The 20,359-nt window shown below is 50.6% G+C and overlaps 1 protein-coding gene across 1 annotated transcript; it reads left to right on the top strand.

Moving 5' to 3' along the window:
• Positions 1-1,135: 1,135 nt before the first annotated feature.
• Positions 1,136-14,387, top strand: LOC132388997 (telomerase Cajal body protein 1-like; the record flags this gene model as incomplete). The annotated part of the gene is made up of 6 exons (XM_059961412.1): positions 1,136-1,417; positions 5,233-5,365; positions 6,732-6,940; positions 8,848-8,951; positions 12,111-12,245; positions 13,778-14,387. Coding segments are annotated over 6 exons (1,071 nt in total), but the record flags the coding sequence as incomplete, so codon positions are not given.
• Between the last annotated feature and the right edge of the window lie 5,972 nt (positions 14,388-20,359).

The raw sequence follows: 20,359 nt of genomic DNA, 5'->3' as shown, positions 1-20,359 counted from the left end.
AGAAATTTTTCCTCATCTCTTTCTAAATGGACGTCCCTCTGTATTGAGGCTGTGCCCCGTAATCCTAGACTCGCCCACCTGTTCTGGTCACACCCACTCCCCGGCTGCCTGTCCCTAACCCTGTTCTTCAGCTGCTGTTCAAGGTAGTATTTTAAATGTAACAAGTTCTTGACTACAGTCCTCTTTCAGGAAATGAGCTCTGCCGTGCCATTATAGAACAGTACGATGTTGTGCTGAACTTAGAAGATCAGTCTAACTCTTCCCTCCCACATCATCATGTGTCGTGTCATATGACGTGGGCCAACATGGCGACCATGATTGTTCTTGGAGAATTTTCCTGCAGAAGTGGTTTGTCATTACCACCTTTTGGACAGTGTCTTTACAAGACAGATGACCACAGCCATTATCAATACTCTTCAGAGATTGTCTGCCTGGCGTCAGTGATTGCATGACCAGGACTTGGGGTGTGCACCAACTGCTCATATGACCACCCACCACCTGCTCCCATGGTTTCGCGTGACCCTGATGAGGGCTAAGCAGGTGTCTTAGCTAAAATTTGCCAAGAACAATCCTGGTCATGGAAAGACCATGATCGCCCACGTCATACAATGTGGCACATAGTGAACGAGCGGTAAGTCCACCCTTCAATCTCCTACATTCCAGGGAATAAAGATCTAGCCTTGGTAACCTCTCCTTATAACTCATGTACTTGAGTCCTAGCAACTTCCTCATAAGTCGTCTGTGCACTTTCCTGTAACGGGGGATCAAAACTGTTGCATGAAACTCCAAGTGCCATCTCACCCAGCCAGAAGTAAGATCCCAATAAACATCCTCATAAACCGCACATGATAGCGTGGCGGTTAGCATAACGCTTTCCGACGCCAGCTGTCTGTAAGGACTTTGTATGTTCTCCCTGTGACTGCTTGGATTTTCACTGGAGTTTCCTTCCACGTTAAAGGCTTAGTGAGTTAGTGGGCAGGCTGTGTTGGCAGCGGAAGCATGCTGACACTTTGCCCCCAACACCTATGTTGGTTGTTGATGGGAATAATACATTTCTCTCTATGTTTTGATGTACATGTCCACTGCCATGTCCTTACTGTAGACTGGTGACCATAACTGCTGGTGTACGAACTGAGCAGGAAATGCCTGCTTCTTTCCACCTCGGTCAGTGAAAGAGAGTATTGCACACTTGCACCAACACTTCATCTGCCCATTTGATTGTGCATTTCCGAGGTTGCTTATTCTCCTAACCTCCACCCACCAGTGTGTGTACTATGCTTATAAGGGTTCAGTCTTTAAACACTGGCACCACCGTTCCCTTCACAGCCTGGCCAGCAGCAGCCGTGAGAATCCCATCCACATCTGGGACGCCTTCTATGGAGACCTGCGGGCTACCTTCCGGCCGTACAACCACTTGGTAAGTCCCCAGCAGCCCGTGGGGTTTAACCCAGTGGGGCATCCAATCTGGTGTGTGGTGTTAACATTTCTGGGACCATGCCTCTGTTCTGGGTATGTGGTACCTTGATGACTTTGGGTTTTGAAGAATTGTGTGGGGGAGGGGAGAGATCTCAGTGAAATCTACCAAATATTGAAAGGCCTGGATAGAGTGGATGTGCTGAGGATGTTTCCAGTGGTGTGGAAGTCTAGGGCCAGAGGGCACAGCCTCAGAATAGAAGGATGCCCCTTTTGAACAGAGATGAGGGGGAATTTCTTTAGCCAGAGGCCGATGAATCTGTGGAATTCATTGCCACAGAGAGCTGTGGAGGCCACATTATTGAGTCTACTTAAAGCAAACATTGATAAGTTCTTGATTGGTAGGGGGAATCAACACTTATGGGGAGAAGGCAGGAGAATGGGGTTGAAAGGAATAAAAAATCAGCCTTGATTAAATGGCGGAATAGATCGATGGGCCGAATGACCTAACTCTGTTGCTGTGTCTTGTTAGATGATAAGTGTATAAGACCGAGGAGCAGAATTAGCCCATTTGGCCCATAGAGTCTGCTGCGCCGTTTGATTATGGCTGATTTACTTTTCCCCTCAACCCCATCCTCTTGCCTTCCTGTCATGACCTTTACTTGGTCTTATTGTGGAGTGGGGAGTGCAGGCAAGCTGCCATTGCTGCTAGTCATTTGGCATTGGACCGTGCTGCAGAGAAATAGCAATTATTTACAGCACACCTTGTGGAGCAGCTCCCTTACCCTATGGGAGACTGGGTCTATCTCGACTTCAGGCACTGTCGGTGTGGAGTTTGCATTCATCCTGTGACTGCCTGGGTATACCCCGGGGTGCTCCATTCATCCCACTTTCCAAAACTGGCTGCAGTAATTCCACCTAGTCAGTGAGCGGTAGTTCTGTGGACAAGAGAGGTGATGAGAATGTAGGGTAATTGGGTTTGCACAGACTAATGGGCTGAAGGGCCTGTCTCTGTGCTGTCCATCTCTGACATTAGCCTCTCTGAGGGAGAGTGGGTAAGTTCTGCATGAGGAAGATGTCAGCCAGATCTCTGGCTGCTGTACTGTCACGCAAAACAGAGTGGTGTTAATTCATATAACATCAGCAGGCTCAGCTCAGGGCTAAGAGGATAGGGGAGGTTGCAGAAGTCAGGGGGGTGATCGTGGAGGGTGCACCAGGTTAGGTTAGGGGGAATGCAGTTCTCAGGGCTGTAAGGACAGTGGAGATCTGGGATTCCAGGGGTAGGGAGGATGGTGATCCCCGAAGGTTCTGGAGTGGATTTTGATCTCAGACGGTTGTAGGGAGCATGAAGATTTCAGAGGATTTCAGAAGGTTACAGGGGTAATGATGTTGGAGATCTCAGGTTTGTAAGTATGGTGGAGATCTGGGAGTTGTTGTAGGCAGGGAGCTGATCTCAGGGTTGTGGGAGAGTAAAGATCTCCGAGATGTATGGGGGGGGGTGTGATCTCGGGGTTGTGGGAGGGTGCAGTTCTCAGAGGATTGTAGGGAGGGAGGTGATCTCGGGGTTGGAGGGAGGGATGTGATCTCAGGGTTGTGGGAAGGGAGGTGATCTCGGGGTGGGAGGGAGGGAGGTGATCTCGGGGTTGGAGCGAGGGAGGTGATCTCGGGGTTGGGGGGAGGGATGTGATCTCGGTTGTGGGGAGGGAGATGATCTCGGGGTGGGAGGGAGGGAGGGAGGTGATCTAGGGGTTGGAGGGAGGGATGTGATCTCGGGGTTGTGTGAAGGGAGGTGATCTCGGGGGTTGGAGGGAGGGAGGTGATCTCGGGGTTGGAGGGAGGAAGGTGATCTCGGGGGTTGGAGGGAGGGAGGTGATCTCGGGGTTGTGGGGAGGGAGATGATCTCGGGGGTTGGAGGAGGGAGGTGATCTCGGGGGTTGGAGGGAGGGAGGTGATCTCGGGGGTTGGAGGGAGGGAGGTGATCTCGGGGGTTGGAGGGAGGGAGGTGATCTCGGGGTTGTGGGGAGGGAGGTGATCTCGGGGTTGGAGGGAGGGAGGTTAATTCGGGGTTCTGGGGAGGGAGGTGATCTCGGGGGTTGGAGGGAGGGAGGTGATCTCGGGGTTGTGGAGTGAGGGAGGTGATCTCGGGTTGGAGGGAGGGAGGTGATCTCGGGGTTGGAGGGAGGGAGGTGATCTCGGGGTTGGGAGGGAGGTGATCTCGGGGTTGTGGGGTTGGAGGGAGGGAGGTGATCTCGGGGGTTGGAGGGAGGGAGGTGATCTCAGGGTTGGAGGGAGGGAGGTGATCGCGGGGTTGTGGGAAGGGAGGTGATCTCGTGGGTTGGAGGGATGGAGGTGATCTCGGGGTTGGAGGGAGGGAGGTGATCTCGGGGGTTGGAGGGAGGGAGGTGATCTCGGGGGTTGGAGGGAGGGAGGTGATCTCGGGGTTGTGGGGAGGGAGGTGATCTTGGGGGTTGGAGGGAGGGAGGTGATCTCAGGGTTGGAGGGAGGGAGGTGATCTCGGGGTTGTGGGAAGGGAGGTGATCTCGGGGTTGGAGGGATGGAGGTGATCTCGGGGTTGGAGGGAGGGAGGTTAATTCGGGGTTCTGGGGAGGGAGGTGATCTCGGGGGTTGGAGGGAGGGAGATGATCTCGGGGTTGTGGGGTTGGAGTGAGGGAGGTGATCTCGGGTTGGAGGGAGGGAGGTGATCTCGGGTTGGAGGGAGGGAGGTGATCTCGGGGTTGGAGGGAGGGAGGTGATCTCGGGGTTGGGAGGGAGGTGATCTCGGGGTTGTGGGGTTGGAGGGAGGGAGGTGATCTCGGGGGTTGGAGGGAGGGAGGTGATCTCAGGGTTGGAGGGAGGGAGGTGATCGCGGGGTTGTGGGAAGGGAGGTGATCTCGGGGGTTGGAGGGATGGAGGTGATCTCGGGGTTGGAGGGAGGGAGGTGATCTCGGGGGTTGGAGGGAGGGAGGTGATCTCGGGGGTTGGAGGGAGGGAGGTGATCTCGGGGTTGGAGGGAGGGAGGTGATCTCGGGGGTTGGAGGGAGGGAGGTGATCTCGGGGTTGGAGGGAGGGAGGTGATCTCGGGGGTTGGAGGGAGGGAGGTGATCTCGGGGGTTGGAGGGAGGGAGGTGATCTCGGGGTTGTGGGGAGGGAGGTGATCTTGGGGGTTGGAGGGAGGGAGGTGATCTCGGGGTTGGAGGGAGGGAGGTGATCTCGGGGTTGTGGGGAGGGAGGTGATCTCGGGGTTGTGGGGAGGGAGGTGATCTTGGGGGTTGGAGGGAGGGAGGTGATCTCGGGGTTGGAGGGAGGGAGGTGATCTCGGGGTTGTGGGAAGGGAGGTGATCTCGGGGTTGGAGGGATGGAGGTGATCTCGGGGTTGGAGGGATGGAGGTGATCTCGGGGTTGGAGGGAGGGAGGTGATCTCGGGGGTTGGAGGGAGGGAGGTGATCTCGGGGTTGTGGGGAGGGAGGTGATCTTGGGGGTTGGAGGGAGGGAGGTGATCTCGGGGTTGGAGGGAGGGAGGTGATCTCGGGGTTGGAGGGAGGGAGGTGATCTCAGGGTTGGAGGGAGGGAGGTGATCGCGGGGTTGTGGGAAGGGAGGTGATCTCGGGGGTTGGAGGGATGGAGGTGATCTCGGGGTTGGAGGGAGGGAGGTGATCTCGGGGGTTGGAGGGAGGGAGGTGATCTCGGGGTTGTGGGGAGGGAGGTGATCTTGGGGGTTGGAGGGAGGGAGGTGATCTCGGGGGTTGTAGGACTGATAACTTGACTGCTGCAGAGTATCCATTCTCCAGTGTACGTTCAGTGCCTGTTCCCTGTTTGCAGGATGAGCTGACAGCCGCTCACTCCCTCTGCTTCACACCCGACGGCTCACAGCTCTACTGTGGCTTCGACAAGATGGTGCGGATCTTTGAGACTTCTCGCCCAGGCCGGGAATGTGAGAAGAGGCCGACCATGAGTATGTTATTGGGATCTCTACATTTATCGGATATAAAGGGAGTGTGGATGCGGTTTTATTTTATATAATGCTGTTCGTTCTTTGGCATCTTCCTGCCCCTCTGGTAGGAGGTTTAAAACCATATTGCTGCACAGTTCTGCATGCCCGCCGTATGTAATACCCTTGGACCATTCCTCACAGTTGGAAGTTAGAAGTCACGTCCCTCTCTGGAGATGTAGAGTGAGACGGCATGGAAACAGCCCCACACCCACACCCCCACCAGCCCAGATGGCCCATGCTGACCGAGATGCCCACTCATTCATATTTGACCCATATCCTTCTTAACCTTTCCTATCTGAACATCAAACATATCTTAAATGTGTTATTATACCTACCCTCAACCACTTCCTCTGGAAGCTCATTCCAGTTAGGGACCAGCCCTTGGCTGAAGAAATTGCTCCTTGAGTCGCTTTAAATCCTTCCCCCTCACCTCATATTTAATTGTTCTAGTTTTCTTTATTTCCTTTACTTGGTATTCACCATACTAATGCCCCTCTCATGATTTTCTACACCTCTGTAAGATCAATGAGCGTAAAATCTGAAGGTGTTTCCTGTGCTGTGCTGTAGGAGGGGCTGAGATACAGCATGGAATAGGCCCTTCGAGCCGCGCTGCCCTGATTTTAATCCTAGCCTAATCTCAGGACAACTTATATTGACTAATTAACCTACCATCCGATATGTCTTTGCACTGTGGGAGGAAACAGGAGCAGCCAGAGGAAACCCATGTGTTCACGGGGAGAACGTACAATCTCCTTACAGGCAGTGGCAGGGGTCAGCTGCACTCTAAAGTATTGTGCTACCATGCCACCCTTTTGGATGTTTTGAATGTGTGAAACCAAATATAATAATTTTTGTGTTGCACTGTACAGCTGCCACAAAACAACAAATTTTGTGATATTCAGCAGTGATAATAAACTTGATTCTGATTCTGTACCCGTGATGGGACTGGATGAGTACGGCCATTCTCTGTAGCCTTTGTACATTGGAGTTGTTTAACTTCCCTGCATGACGTGGGCAGAAATCCCATTGACACAACAGTAAAACAGGATTAATTAAATACTTATTTTGATAATTATTACAGGATTGTTAACAATCCTGCTTTTATTCCCAAAGTAGTCCCTGCCTCTTGAGCCAGTCTCAGTTGCTCACTCTAACACTGCCCACTCCATCAATGGCTGCTCCACTTAAACCTCGCTTCATTTTATTGGCTCAAGCGAAGCTGGCTCACAGTAAGACCGAATAAAACCCGGATGATTCCTCTGGCAGAATGCAGTGAGCGTGACAGCAACCCTTACACCAGCTCCTCACCAGCACCTTTCCCTTGCAGCAAAGAAGCAGGGCCAAACGGGCATCATCTCGTGCATCGCCTTCAGCCCCGAGCAGGACCTGTACGCCTGTGCCTCCTACTCGAAGACGGTGGGGCTGTACGCCCGAGACGAGGGGACTGTGCTGAGTATCCTGCAGGGCCACCAGGGAGGGGTGACGCACGTGGTGTTTTCACCCGACGGGAACCTGCTGTACTCCGGGGGCCGGAAGGTAAGCATAATCTTCCTGAGGGGACACAAGTATGAGAATGTTAAACTGCAATAATGAATCATGTCAAGTGGTACTTTCTCTTGCATATCAGTGATTTGTGATAGCACAAGATTCTGCTTCAGAGTTATCACATGTACAGCACAGTGAACTGAATTATTTGTGTCAATGACCAACACATCCTAACAATGTGCTGGATTGGTCCACATTAAAGCACTAAGATAGCACTAACAACAGCAAAACAAGCCCCTTTCACACCCTCCTACCCAACCACCCACATTCACACATACAGACAGGCCTCCAACCCACAGGACAGGCGACGTCTGGGCCTTCAGTCCTTGATTTCCAGACTCACAGACGTCAGGCATCCAACTTCCATTGAAAGCTGTAAGAGGAGGCATAAGCAGCCTAATCAAGGATCCCTCCTTCCCCTCCCATTGGGCAGAAGATACAAAAACCTGAAAGCTCGTATCACCAGGCTTTTATCCCACTGTTGATCAGACTCTTGAAAGGACCTCTTGTACGTCAAGAGAGGCTTTTGACCTCACATTCTACCTCATCGTGACCTTGCTTACCAGCATCGTTTACCAGCACTGCACTTTTCGGTAGCTTTTACACTTTATTCTGCATTGCTGTTTTACCACAATGCATCTAGTAATGATTTGGACTGAATGAACTGAGGTAAGATATAGTGTGGAATAGGCCCTTCTGGCCGATGAGCCACACTGCCCAGTAATCCCCCAATTTAATTCTAGCCTAATCACAGAACAATTTACAATGACCAATTAACCATTCTTGGACTTCTGGGGGAAAACTGGAGCACCTGGATGCAGCAGGATGTATGACAAAACGTTCAGTTCATATGACAACAGTAGGCTAATACCAATATCTTGTTACAGCTGCATATGAAGTGCAGGATAGGCATACAATAAGGTGCAAGGAGCATGATGGGTAGCGTAAGCAGGTAGAGTGAACTTAATTGGTAAAATCGTTGGGGGCGTTGTTGAGACCTGCTCTGTGGTGTCTAATCTACCTGAAAGGACAATAAAACAGGACAGTCCAGAAGCGAATGATGGCTTGAAAGGAAGAATCAGAGAGCGCCAAGAAATGGAACAAGTTTCTCAAAGATCCAGCATTGAGACAATGGACAATGCTCCCTACACTGTGAAGCAGAGGCGCCTGGGCAGCTTTAAGCCGCAGGTAGATTTCACTACTGTCCTAACGCAGTTGGGTTGGGTGGCACCATATTGTAGTGGTTAGTGTAACCCTTTACAGCGCCAGTTGCATATATCAATCGGTTCAATTCCCGCCACTCTGTGTAGAACCTTCTCCCTGTGACTGCATGCATTTCCTCTGGGTGCTCTGGTTTCCTCCTGTATTCCAAAGACGTACAGGTTAGGGTTAGTAAGTGGTAGGTATGCCAGACCGTGTGGGTCGTTGATGCAAACACCACATTTCACTGTGCTTTTCGATGTACATGTGATGAATTAATATAATCTCATCTTGAGTAACACATACAAAATGCTGGAGGAACTCAGCAGGTCAAGCAGCATCAGTGGAAGGGAATAAAGAGTCGATGTTTCAGGGGGTGGGGAGAGAGACCCTTCTTCAGGACAATCTTACCCTGATTGTAAGATCCACAGTCTGGAGGGGAACGGGCAGTTGGTGTTTTGGGTTGAGGCACTTCATGTGAAGATAGGTTTCCTGACCCGAACCATTGACTGTCCATTTCCCTCCACAGATGTTGCCCGACCCGCTGAGTTCATCCAGCGTTTTGTGGGTTGCTCCCAGCGTGTGTAGTCTCCTATGTCTCTCTTGCTCCCCAGCCCCCGGCTAATCGTAAACCTCAGGTGCCTCTCGTCTACCTTTTCCCATGGCTTGATTCTGTCTAATGGTGTGCTTTCTCCAAGGATCCAGAAATCCTGTGCTGGGACATCCGACAGCCTGGGAAAGTGCTGTTCTCCATGTTGCGCTCAGCAACCACTAACCAGCGAATGTACTTCGACGTGGAGCTGTGAGTATACCTTCGACACTTCTCCACTTGAGTGGCTCAGGCATCGACAGCAGTTGACGCTGCAATGATCACGTGACATCTTCGTGAACATCAGCAAACAACCTCGTGTAAAAAGATCACAGAATCACTGATAGTAGTGCAGCAGTTAGTGTAACACTATTACAGTGTGAGCAACAGGAATTTAATTCCCACTGCTGTCTGTACGTTCTCCCCGTGACCGCTTAGGTTTCCAAAGACGTGCAGGTTGACAGGTTAATTGGGTGTAAATGGGAGGTGGGGACTCATTGGACTGGAAGGGCCTGTTACTGAACTGTCTGTAAGGGGTCTGTATGTTCTCCCTGTTACCCCGTGGGTTTTCTCCAGCATTCAGGTTATCAGATCAATTGGGAGGTGGGGACTCATTGGACCAGAAGGGCTTGTTACCGAGCTGTCTCTCTAAACAAGTAAATAAATAAATAACCTTTGATGTAGCCACATTCGAGTGGTGTGACACCTGCCACAGAAAATACACACAGCTATACCACAATTACTGGAAATTTCACTGAACAATTACATGCATAATGTTGATTATATAAAGATTATAAGCAAGCATAGGGAAGCTTATTTACTTACTCCTGGCGTTTAGGGCAACAATGAAGGTCCTCCGTCTCCGGCAGTGTTCAGGGCTTCCTCTCAGCTTGCACTACTGTCAGTCACACCAGTCCTGGTTGGAGACTGGGGAATACCATTGCACTCAGATGTAGAAGACTTTTTCATTGCTGTTTCTGTACAAATTTTGTTTTACTAGTCAGGGTTGTTAGCCCTGAGCTGAACCCCCGAACCTGGAGGACCAGTGAACCACTCTTGGTCTGACCACTACCCTTTGACCTTTCCTTTACAAGGAAAATGATGACTCTACTGTCAAATTCAGGGCTTCACAACCCTTTTTTATGTGATGGACCCGCTACCATTAACTGAGGGGTCTGTGGACCCCAGGTTGGGAACCCCTACAAATCCAACAGCCCTGACCGATGAAGACAAGTGTGTCACAACTCAATCCCCTCGAGTTTCCCACTTCCTGGGGACTCTGCGCTTGTACCCCTAGGTCCCTGTCATCTACAACAGTCCCCAGGGCTGGTGGGGGGAGAGACATCTCCCAGCAGAAGAGAGGGAGTGGAGGACCATATCATAAAACAAATTCTGAATATAAAATTAGACTTGCTTCATAGGAGGCCTTTCTGGTTTGTTCCGACACTGAGTAAGTTCCCAGCCGGTTTGTAACCAGGTGGCCATGTATGACTACAGAGGGATTGCCTGGTCAGCCCCCTGACCAGAGGCAGTGTGGTCACTGTATGCTTCACTTCCACACCTGCATTAAAGAGTTCAACATCTTCAGAGTCTGCTACTGCGAAACAAGGTTCCAGCCTCTGCCTAATAGGTGGCATGGTAACTTTACGGTTAGTGCAATGCTTTCCAGCACCAACAGACACAAAATGCTGGTGGAACACAGCAGGCTGGGCAGCATCTATAGGGAGAAGCACTGTTGACATTTCGGGCAGAGACCCTTCGTCAGGACTAACTGAAAGGAAAGATACTAAGAGATTTGAAAGTAGTGGGGGGAGAGGGAAATGCGAAATGATAGGAGAAGACCGGAGGGGGAGGGATGAAGCTGAGAGCTGGAAAGGTGATTGGCGAAAGTGATACAGAGCTGGAGAAGGGACACCTGTCATGGGACAGGAGGCCTCGGGAGAAAGAAAGGGGGAGGGGTGCACCAGAGGGAGATGGAGAACAGGCAAGGAGTGATAGGCAGAAAGAAGGAAAAAAAGGGGGGGAGAAAACTATATCAGGATGGGGTAAGAAGGGGAGGATAGGCATTAACGGAAGTTAGAGAAGTCAATGTTCATGCCATCAGGTTGGAGGCTACCCAACTGGAATATAAGGTGTTGTTCCTCCAACCTGAGTGTGGTTTCATCTTGACAGTAGAGGAGGCCATGGATAGACATATCAGAATGGGAATGGGACATGGAATTAAAATGTGTGGCCACTGGGAGATCCTGCTTTCTCTGGCGGACAGAGCGTAGGTGTTCAGCGAAACGGTCTCCCAGTCTGCGTCGCGTCTCACCGATATATAAAAGGCCACACCGGGAGCACCGGACGCAGTATACCACACCAGCCGACTCACAGGTGAAGTGTTGCCTCACCTGGAAGGACTGTCTGGGGCCCTGAATGGTGGTGAGGGAGGAAGTGTAAGGGCAGGTGTAGCACTTGTTCCGCTTACAAGGATAAGTGCCAGGAGGGAGATCGGTGGAAAGGGATGGGGGGGACGAGTGGACATGGGAGTCGTGTAGGGAGCGATCCCTGTGGAAAGCAGAAAGGGGGGAAGGGAAAGATGTGCTTGGTAGTGGGATCCTGTTGGAGGTGGCGGAAGTTACAGAAAATTCTACGTTGGACCTGGAGGCTGGTGGGGTGGTAGGTGAGGACAAGGGGAACCCTATCCCGAGTGGGGTGGCAGGCGGATGGGGTGAGGGTAGATGTGCGGGAAATGGGAGAGATGCGTTTGAGAGCAGAGTTGATGGTGGACGAAGGGAAGCCCCTTTGTTTAAAAAAGGAAGACATCTCCTTCGTCCTGGAATGAAAAGCCTCATCCTGAGAGCAGATGCGGCGGAGACGGATCTACTATAAGCCTACAGACTCTCACAGCTACCTGGACTATTCCTCTTCCCACCCTGCCTCTTGCAAAAATGCTAACCCCTTCTCACAATTCCTCTGAGTATCTTTCCTTTCAGTTAGTCCTGAGGAAGGGTCTCGGCCCGAAACGTCAACAGTGCTTCTCCCAGCTGCCTGGCCTGCTGTGTTCCACCAGCATTTTGTGTTGTTTGAATTTCCAGCATCTGCAGATTTCCTCGTGTTTGACCAACAGTGTAGATTCAGTTTCCACTGCTGTCCATAAGGAGTTAGTACGTCCACCCTGTGACTCTCGCGTTACGGGTGAGGGTTAGGGATAGTAAGCTGAGGACATGGAATGATGGGGCCAGAAGCACGGTGACTCCTGTGGGCTGCCTCCAGCATATCTTCGAACTGAGTTGGTCGTTGACGCACACAATGCTTTTCACTGTTTGTCTTTGTGTACTTGCGACAGAGAAAGCCAATCTAATCTGGAAAATCTTGGTCTCTCTGCAGTTACGGCCGCTACATCGTCAGTGGCAACACGGAGGGTTCGGTTTCCGTGTGGGATGCCACACAGCCGCCAGACGGCTCTGTGCTCGACCCAGTCCTGCAGTTCCACACACAGCAAGACTGTGTGAACGGGGTTGGGTGAGTCCGACACTGACACCAGCACCAACCAGGGATGGGGGTGACGTTGCAGTACTGAGGACAATGTACTTGGAAACAGGAAAAATGGGAGGGTTTATTGGGGAAATCGTCAGAGATCGTGTGTAGAAGAAAGATTGTAGATAGAGAGTCATTGAAGAATACAGTGAGTGAGGAGAGATTGGGGAGGGTGGAGAGGCTGAGAGAAAAGATTGGAGTGGACAGTGGGGATGGGGTAGATGGACAGGAGGTTGGTGGTGGAGGGAGAGGCACATTATCACAAACGTGTGAAAGAAGCAGGGAAGGGTATTTTCCAATGTGAGGTGGGTTCAGAGACCTGAGGTCGTTCACAGGCCATTTTTGATCCCCAGTGAACCCCGGACACACTACCTCCATTCCTGAGGCATCGCACCACAAAACTTCACTCACCGCTCCTGGCACCTTCACCAACTGTCCTTACCCCCTACATCAAAACCCACCAGTACACAGATCCAACTCCTTGGCCATCTTATACCTTGCGCAAATGCCGACCCAGGACTCTCCTCCTGTTTCATCTGTCACCATCTTCCCAGTCTCTGATGAGAAAAACTAATCTGGCATTTCAGACTACACCCTACATCCCTCCCTGTCTCTGTACCCCCCACTGACCCCTGCACCTCTTCCTGTCTCTGTAACCCTCTCCAGCCCCTACACCCCTCCCTGTCTCTGTAACCCCCTCCATCCCCTACACCCCTCCCTGTCTCTGTAACCCCTCCATCCCCTACACCCCTCCCCATCTCTGTATCCCCCTCCAGCCCCTACACCCCTCCACATCTCTGTAACCCCCTCCATCCCCTACACCCCTCCCTGTCTCTGTAACCCCTCCATCCCCTACACCCCTCCCCATCTCTGTATCCCCCTCCAGCCCCTACACCCCTCCACATCTCTGTAACCCCCTCCATCCCCTACACCCCTCCCTGTCTCTGTAACCCCTCCATCCCCTACACCCCTCCCCATCTCTGTATCCCCCTCCAGCCCCTACACCCCTCCACATCTCTGTAACCCCCTCCATCCCCTACACCCCTCCCCATCTCTGTAACCCCTTCCAGCCCCTACACCCCTCCACATCTCTGTAATCCCCTACACCCCTCCCTGTCTCAATAACCCCTTCCAGCCCCTACACCCCTCCCCATCTCTGTAACCCCCTCCATCCCCTACACCCTTCCTTATTTCATAACCCCCTTCCCATCTCTTGTAATCCCCTCCGGCACCTGCAGCTCTCCCTGTCTCTGTAAACCCCTCCCGTCTTTATACTCCCTCCAGCCCCTACACCTGCCCCCATTTCTGTAATCACCTTGAGCCCTCTATATTTCTGTCCTGTCTGCAGTTTAACCTGCCTGAGCTTCACTCTGCCCGATCACCTCCCCCACTGTCGTGCTGCCAAAACATCGGTGATGCAGCTGGGGATGATTTGGGCACCACATAAATGCACTTGATAGTTGGTATATTAAGCTGACTGAAGCCCTCTGAATCCGCCCCCCCAACCCCCGCCACAGCTTTCACCCCTACCTGCCCTTGTTGGCCACGGCCTCGGGCCAGCGCAAGTTCCCAGAGCCAACGGAAAGTGAAGATGAAGGCGACGGAGTCCTGATGACCCACCGTTACACCAGGGCCGAGAACTGCATCAAGCTGTGGCTGTGCTCGGCTGCGGGAGGCAACAGGAGCGGCTTGCAGCCCGAGACTTCTGTGCTGGACATGCAGTGACACCAAGTCCGTTACTGCCCCTCCCTCCCCATCCTACCCTGCCCCCCCTTCCCTGTCCTCCCCTCTCTCTCCCGTCCTACCCACCTCCCCACCTCCCCGGACAGGCAGCATCTATTGAGAGAAATGTGAACAGCAGGCATCTTCATCTGGTCCAGAAACGTCTAACTGACCATTTCTCCCTGGCACGTTGAGTTAGTGGGATTTTGCATGATGCTCCATGTACCAGTGTCTGTATATTGTTATGTATCCTTAACCTTACCCTCACCCGCACCCCATTTTTCCAGCCTCCCCGGTCATCTCACTGTGGGAGTTCCACGTGCTTCCCCACTCGGACTGAATCAGGATCTATTCTAGTGAAAGGATCCCCTTCTCCCCCTTACCCACCCCCACCCCAGCAAAACCTCTCCAAGCATTGAAAGGTTTCTACTTGTTCCCTCGCTTGTCCATGGGTGAATGGTTTATCTCACAAGTGACCCTTTCACCAAAGCACTGCTGGAACGTTTTAAGTAAACTTTGCAAAACCTTTCCTTCTGTTTACATTTGCTTTAACAAGGTTGGCACCCTCATGGAACAAGGTGTCCCTCTAGCAGAAGGGGGTGTCCATAAGTCACCTGTTCTTCGCCAGACTGCGCATCAATTCTTTTTATCTCTGTTACTGAGTGGGGGCAGAACGAGAGCCGTTCAGCGGTCATTTAGTCCCATTTATCCTTGCCCCAGTGTGGTTGCAAAGCCAGGTACTAATCGATCGCAGATGGGGGACTTTTTATCTGTGTTGCCAAGTGGGGGCAGAACTAGAGCCATTCAGCGGTCATTTAATCTCATTTATCCTTGCCCCAGTGTGGTTGCAAAGCCAGGTACTAATCGATCGCAGATGGACTATTTCACAGGCCTACGTCTTACCAGCCCCAAACGGTCTTTCACCCCTGACAGTGGCTCTGGGTGGAGGGGCCTCACCTCGTGTAATAGAGTGATTGATCCGGGAGCACCCGTGACACCTTTGTGACAGATCTTTACTGCCAGGGAATGTCAAAACTCTTTTGTACAGTTTTGTATGTTGCCAATAAAAATATATATATGTATGTAAAATCATGGCCAGTTGCGCGTTTATTTTCCCCCTGACGAGAACCAGCCGTCCTTTCGACACACTGTTACCACTTAAAGGTTGAAGATAGTTTAGTAGATAGCCTGTCAATCAGCCTGGTTGAATTTTCATCCACTTCAGATGTTATATTGCCTGTAAAATTCATGCACTGAGTAACATCGAGTCAGACCGCCACACCACACCCATTTTAATCTGACTTCCCATTCCAACATGTCAGTCCTTCGTTGTCACAATGTGGCTACACTCTGGTTGGAGGAGGAACACCTCATATTCCATCTGGGTGGCCCATCAAGTTACCTAATTTCAGGTAACTTCTCCCACCTTACCCCTTTTCTCTTTTCCCATTCCCCATTCTGGCTCCCCTCTCACCTGCCATCACCTCCCTCTGGTTCCCCTCCTCTTCCCCTTTCTCCCATGGCCCACTGTCTCCTATGATTCCTCCTTCAGCCCTTTACCTTTTCCACATATCACCTCCCAGCTTCTCAGCATGCAAACCTTCCCAGCTATCACCCCCACTGTGTACTCCTTCCCTTCCCCTCCCCTTCTTACTGACTTCAGATTAAGGCCTTCAGCATGAACTGTCAACTGTTTATTCATTTCCACAGATGTTGCCTGATCTGCTGAGTTCCTCCAGCATTCTGTCTGCTGCGAATTTGTGCATGGTTCAGCCAAGACCACTAGCCTACATGAGACCTGTGTCCCTCCTTACCTCTCCAAGTGCCTAAACAATTAACACACACACAATGTTGGAGAAGCAGGTCAGCCAGCATCTCTAGAGGGGAATAAACAGTCAGTGTTCCAGGCCATCAGGTTGGAAGCTCCTCCAACATCAATTTATTCAACTCATGGTAATTACCTCCCAAACCCCCTTCTCTCTTTTTCCATGCCCCAGTCCAGTTCCGGTTCCCCTCTCTCATCATCTCACCTCACTTGCTCATCACCTCCCTCTGGGTCCTCTCCTTTCCTTCCTCCCATGGTTCACTGCCCTCTCCTATCAGATTCCTCCTCCTTCAACCCTTTACCTCTTCCACCTATCACCTCCCAGCTTCTTGCTTCATCTACCCTCCCCAGCCACTAATCTTTTCATTCCCCAGGTCTCACCTATCACTTGCCAGCTTGTACGCCCCCTCTTCACAATATCTTATTCTGACTTCTCCCCTCTTCTGCTTCCATCCTGATGAATGATCTCAGCCTGAAATCTCAATATTTCTTGAAATACCCTCGGAGTTCCTCAGGAAGGAACAGATGGCTCTGTCTATTGCCATCAATGCTGTGACCGACAACTGAATGAAAATTATGTCTTAAGGATATGCAGGAAACATTCTCAAAGACATTAACTTTAAAGTTGATAGAACAGGTTATCAAAGTACAACCTTGAGATTCGGCTCCTTACAGGCAGCCAGAAAACAAATCCATTAAAAAACAGAAGACAGTCAAATACCCAATGTGCAGAGAACTGACAGATGCTTGGTCAAATAATGGGATTTAGGAAAAATGAGGGCCAAGGTGGAAGAGCAATGGGAATTGAATGACAGAGAATCTGGATTGGAGGGTGATGGAGATTGGGAGTGATGAGATGTGGAAATTTGGATCTAAAGGTATGATTAGGGTCCAGTATGGGATGGCAGAGAGAGAATGGGACCTGAGGGAGGGGTTATGGGTGAAGATTTTGGAAGGAAGTGGACTAGGAGAGCAGCCAGATATGGAAAAGGAGGGCTGCGAGGCAGATGTGAAGGCTATGCAGAAAATGGTGGAGGAACTCAGCAGATCAGGCTGCTGTGGAAATGAATAAACAGACTGAGACCCTTCTTCAGGACTGGAAAGGAAGGGGAGGAGACACCAGAAAAACGGTAGGGGGAGGAGGAGGAGGATGACTACAAGGTGAAAGGTGAAACCTTTGGAAAAGTAAAAGGCTGGAGAGGAGAGTGGACCATAGGAGGAGGGGATACAGCGGGAGGTGAGAAGAGGTAAGAGGATAGACTGAGGTGGAGGAATATTTTACCAGAAGAAATCAATAATCATGAAGGTGTGAAGGCTCCAGCAGTAGATTTGGTAGAGAAGGGGATGATTAGATTTATTATTATTATGCACCCGGGTGCAATGAAAGTTGTATGAATCTCACGGACTGAAGATGATAAAACAACACAATGGTGTAGAGACCGTGTGGCAAGATGAAATAGTGAAGTGGCAATGAAGGAACTGAGAGATGTATAAATTAGGAGTCTGAGAACATGGCAGTCCCACCGGGAAGGGAATGTGAAAGAGGCGACAGGTTCAGGACATAGAACGGCACAGAGCCCATCAATCCACGATGTTATGCTAACCCTTTATTACAAGATAAATCTAATGCTTTCCATTTTTTTCTATCATCTATGTACCTATCTAAGAGTCTCCTGAATGTTCCTGATGTATCTGCCTCTACTTCCACCCCGGCGAGGCATTCCATGCACCCACCACTATATAAAAACCTACCTCTGACATACCCCCCCCCCCCCACTTTCCTCCAATCTTCTAAAAATTATACCCTCTCATAGGAAAGGTTCATAGCTGTCCACTTGATCTTATCATCTTGTACACCTCTATCAGTTCATCTCTTATCCTCCTTCACTCCAAAGAGAAAAACCCTACCTCACTCAACCTTTCCTCATAAGACATACTCTCCAATCCAGGCAGCAGCATCGCTATTCCCAGAGCCTCAGCAATCCCACATTATCCCTCATCTGGTTCCTGTGACTTCCTAATGCTTTTCAGAAGCTCCAGCATTTCTTCCTTCTTAATGTCCATATGTTCAAGTGTTTCAGTCCACTGTAAGTCATCCCCACAATTGCCAAGGTCCTTTTCACTGGTGAATACTGAAGCAAAGTACTCATTAAGTACCTCCGCTACCTCCTCTGACTCCATGCACGCATTTCGCCATGGCACCTGATCGGACCAATTCTCACATGGCTCATCCTCTTGCTCCACATACTTGCAGAATTTCTTGGGGTTTTCCTAAATCCTACTCTCCAAGGCCTCCTTAGGCCCCTTCTAGCTCTCCTAATTTCATTCTTGAGCTCCTTCCTGGCACCCTTGTCATTTTCTAGAGCTCTAAAGGTTTCTTGAACCTTTTGTAAGCTTTTCTTCTTAACTGGATTTTCTACATCCTTTGTACACCATGGTTCTTTTACCCTACCTTCCTTTCCCTGCCTCAGTGGAATATATCTATGCAGGACGCCATGCAAGTGTTCCCTGAACATTTGCCACATTTCTGTTGTGCATTTCCCTGAGAACATCTGCTCCCAATTTATGTTCCCAAGTTCCTGCCTAATAGAATCATATTTTTCCCCTACCCTAATTAACTGATCCTATTTCTCTCCAGTGCTGTGGTAAAGGAGATAGAGTTGTGATCACTATCTCCAAAATGCCCTCCCACCGAGAGACCTGACACCTGACCAGGTTCATTTCCCAATACCAGGTCAAGTACAGCCTCTCCTCCTGGCTTATCTACATATGCGTCAGGAAACCTTCCTGAACACATCTAAGAAACTCCACCCCATCCCCTGCCTCTTCACCGATTCCCACCCCCGTGCAAATCCCCAATAGCATTAGCAAACCTCACCCCACCTCCCAGGATATTGGTTCTCCTCCACTTCAAGTGAAACCCATCCACTTGTACAGGTCACCCCTTCTCCAGAAAAGGTTCCAATGATCTAAGAACTTGAAACCCTGCCCACTGCACCATCTCCTCAGCCACTCATTCATCTCACTGTCTTCCGGTTCTGACCTTCCTTAGCTCGTGGCACTGGGAGTAATCCAGAGATCACCGGCATGGAGGTCCTACTCTTCGGCCTCCTTCCTAACTCCCTAAACTTACCGCGTAGGACCACTCTTACCTATGTCATTAGTACCAACATGTACCGTAACCTCTGGCTGCTCACCCTCTCCTTCAATAATATTCTGCATCTGCCCAGAGACTTCCTGGACCCTCACACCCAGGGGGCAACACACTACCTTGGTGTCTCTTTTGCTGCTGCAGAATCTCCTGTCTGTCCCCCTAACTATTGAGTCCCCAATGACAGTTGCTCCGCCTGACTGCACCCTTCCCTTCCGAGACTCAGAGCCAACCACAGTGTTATTGGTCTGGCTGCTGCTGCCTTGCCCAGATAGGTCACCCCCCTCAGCAGTATCCAAAGGGGTATAACTGTTGCTGAGGGGAGTGGCCACGGGGGGCCCTGCACTGACTTCCTTCTCCCTTTACCTCTCTCGGTGTTCACCCATCCACTCACCGAATTCTGCACTCTGGGTGTAACCACCAGCTCAAAAGTCTTGTCTATCAATTGCTGGGCCTTCCGGATGGTCCTGAGTTCATCCAACTCCAGCTCCAGCTGCATTTGGAGTTGGCTGTATTTCCCAGAAGTGTTGTCAACAGGGAGAATTCTCACATCCCACAACAGGAGCATTCCACTGTTAAACCTGCACTGTACAATGGGCAACCGACCAAATCAGCAATAACAAAAGGAAAAAAAACTAACCTGTTTCTTTGGCCTCAGCCTTGAATCAAAGCCTGACGCTCCTACTCTCGACAATGGCCACCTTGCTAGTCTCTTCTGTACTCTTACTTGATTCGCAGTTCTCTGCTCCCTCCGCTGGCGGGGTCTCTGGAATGTCCAGATGCCCACGAAACTTTAACCTTGTGAAATAATACTCCTACTACTTGAATGTACAGTAGTAGGGTAATCCCTTCAAGTTCAACATTCCTATCAGATCTTCAAACTTTTCCCAGTTGAACCTTATCAGGAGTCTTTTCGGAGCGGGAAAGAAGTTTTCTTAGTCTGGTCTTCCGGGCTTAAAAGGTCCTGTAACAGAATCAGGTTTAGTATCACTGGCAGATGATGTGAGATCTGTTGTTCTGCAACAGCAGTACATTACAGTGCTAAAATAATAATTACTAAAGTCACAATGAGAAACATAAGTATTATTGAGGTAGTGTTCATGGGTTCAGAGACCATCTGCTGGTGGAGGGGAAGAAGCTGATCCTAAAATGATGAGCATGTGCTTTTAAACTCCTGTACTCTTCCTGATGTGTTGTTGTAATGTGAAAAGAAGGGTAGTCATAGCCGAAGGGTGGTGGTGGGGACGAGCTCCCACTGCTAAACAAATGCTCTTCATGGTGTGCATCTCAAACAGCCTCTGACAACCAAATCCAACTCCTGGCCTTCACGTTTGGCATAGTGCTTATGCCCGGCGGAGCTGTTCTCACTGACAGAAGGGGCAAAGGTGGGCCACTGGCACC

This window comes from Hypanus sabinus, unplaced genomic scaffold (genome assembly GCF_030144855.1).
Source record: "Hypanus sabinus isolate sHypSab1 unplaced genomic scaffold, sHypSab1.hap1 scaffold_454, whole genome shotgun sequence".
In the NCBI taxonomy this organism is placed as follows: Eukaryota; Metazoa; Chordata; class Chondrichthyes; order Myliobatiformes; family Dasyatidae; genus Hypanus; species Hypanus sabinus.
The sequence above is the reverse complement of the archived record's forward strand: the minus strand, read 5'-3'. Positions and strand labels throughout refer to the sequence as shown.